General features: G+C 57.6%; 1 protein-coding gene across 1 annotated transcript in view; it reads left to right on the forward strand.

Annotated features, from left to right (window-relative positions):
* Positions 1-2,197, forward strand: part of FRMD5 (FERM domain containing 5) — a gene marked incomplete at both ends in the record, with an annotated part of 10,953 nt that overhangs the window by 5,249 nt on the left and 3,507 nt on the right. The window contains 2 exons of the mRNA XM_010132555.1: positions 1,196-1,284; positions 1,988-2,051. Of these exons, the coding sequence (XP_010130857.1) occupies positions 1,196-1,284; positions 1,988-2,051 (153 nt within the window). The remainder of the gene's footprint in view (positions 1-1,195; positions 1,285-1,987; positions 2,052-2,197) is intronic.

The following is a 2,197-nucleotide window of genomic DNA, read 5'->3' on the forward strand; positions in this document are numbered from 1 at the left end:
GCCAGGAGGGCATGTCCCTGTGCCAGGACCCTGCTGCTCCTTCTCCTGAAGGTTTTCCCGATTCAGGAAAGAGCCAAAGTGCTCTGGGCAGCCCGAAGCTGCAGGAGCTGCTGCCAGGCTGGTTTCTCCGGAGCTGCGCAGAAATTTTCCTTCGTTTGCCAGCCAGGGCTGCTCATCCCAGACCCGATGGGTAGGGGGGGTTCCACCTTGTGCAGGGCTCTGGGGTGAGGTTCAGGGCTCTCTCCTTTTAGCCATTCACCCTTGACAGACTAAGATGGATTTTTGATCTAATCTGGATTTGAGAAAAGTTTGTTCTCTGCTCAAATTCAGAAGATCTTACCACAAGGCCGGCTCCTGCACCATGCCCGCAGAGTAACTGCAATCCGGTGTCCCGGGGTGGAAAGCAAGCAGCAGAAATGATGGGTGACCTCTTGATTAAGCCAGGGAAGGGCACAATGGGGAGCAGACAGGGAGAGTTGTACCCTGAGCTGGGCAGATCCTGGGCACAGGGTGTCCCAGCTCACCTGCCCCTGCCCCAGGAAACTCCTCCTGCTTTTCCTGCCCAAGGCACCACAAACCCTGAGCCTGGCGTGCGCCTTCCCTGCAGCTCAGCATCCTCCGAAAGGCATCTGAACATCAGCGACCAAACCAGCACCAGCCAAACCAGCGACTCTAACAATTCCTGAGCGGCATCGGCTGTTCCGTAGTGGGTTGAAAGCTCAGTGCATCTCTGGTTTTTCTGTGCGCTCCAGTGCAGTTAACGTTTGTGTCCCTGGAGTCTAGACATTGTGATTAGGTTAAACTGCTGCCTCGCTCTGTACATGGCACTAATTACCGGTTTCAAATCCTCGCGATGATGCCCAGCTGCGCTGGCTGTGCGGGACTCTGCGGGAGCCGAGAGTAACAGGGCTTTTACTGTTTTCTGCTGTGATTACTGGGGCCAGGGTTGGTGGAGCACCACCTTCCCCAGTAAGCGCATGGCACCGCTGGGGCTGGCAGCTCTGTTGCGGTTTCTCCTCATTAGTGCCGCGGGAGCAGCTGCCCCGGTCCTCGGTGCAGGTTTTGCTGGGTGAACCACCGGCAGAGCCGGCACCGAGGACTCCGTGATGCCACCACCATTAGGGCCAAGAGTCACCATCGATGTAGATCTTTGCTGGCTCAGAAACACTTTTTATGAGAAATTATTTTCTTCCAGGATGTGTCAGGGAACGCGGCGTTCCTGGCCTTCACTCCCTTTGGTTTCGTGGTTCTGCAGGGAAACAAGAGAGTTCACTTCATCAAATGGTGAGTTCCTGCCCCGGCAGCACCCTGCTCGCTCCGAGCTGTGCCAGCCGGTTCGCTTTGCCTCGCTTGGCTGTGAGGTGCACATGGGCCATGGCCAGGAGTGTCCCGCGTCACCCCAGGGTGTTTAAGGAATGCTCCGGGGTGTCACTTTTTGCTTTGTCCCACCCTCAGGGTGGCCCAGGAGTCCAGCTGTCTCCCTGGCTGCTGCCCTGCGCTGGGCTGCTGGCTCCAAGGACGCCTCTGCCCTGGCCCCAAGCCCACTCCCGGTCAGCCCGCGGCAGGGCTCTCCTGAGCCAGCTGCACTCCCTCGCCATCTGCTTTGGTGCCCCAGACTTACAATTTTCTGCATTTGACAACATTAAACTGCATCATTGGCGTGTTGGCCGAGTGCCCTGAAAGCCCCCGAGCCCCTCTCAGCTTGGTTGTCTTGTCCATGGTCTTTGCTGCATCTCAGACCGTGGCTGGTGTGTCCCTCACAGCTGGCATTGCCACCTGTGATGAGGTCCCGGTGACCTGGGACACCCCGCTGACCATCAGCTTCGCCCTGGAGTGTCCCCTCTCTGATTTCTGAGCCAGGGCTCCTCTCACCATCCCGTGTCACCTCCCAGAGATGGAAAACAGGGTCTCAGAGGTGCCCCTCTGCCATCTGCAGAGCACCAGCTCTCGACCGGAGCATCTCACCTGCCTGTCCTTGTCCTTTCAGGAACGAGGTGACCAAAATGAAATTCGAAGGGAAAACTTTCTATTTATATGTAAGTCAGAAAGAGGTGAGTGTTCTCCCTTCCCGTGGGACTTCCCGAGTGCAGCCGCGGTTGTTCCTTCAGCAGCTTCTCCATGGACCTGGCAGGTTGCAGCCTGCAGCAGTGTCACCCTGTGCCTGGGACATGGGCACAGGGGCAGGAGGTGGGGCCTA

This window comes from Buceros rhinoceros, unplaced genomic scaffold, assembly GCF_000710305.1.
Source record: "Buceros rhinoceros silvestris isolate BGI_N320 unplaced genomic scaffold, ASM71030v1 scaffold22803, whole genome shotgun sequence".
Lineage (NCBI taxonomy): Eukaryota > Metazoa > Chordata > Aves > Bucerotiformes > Bucerotidae > Buceros > Buceros rhinoceros.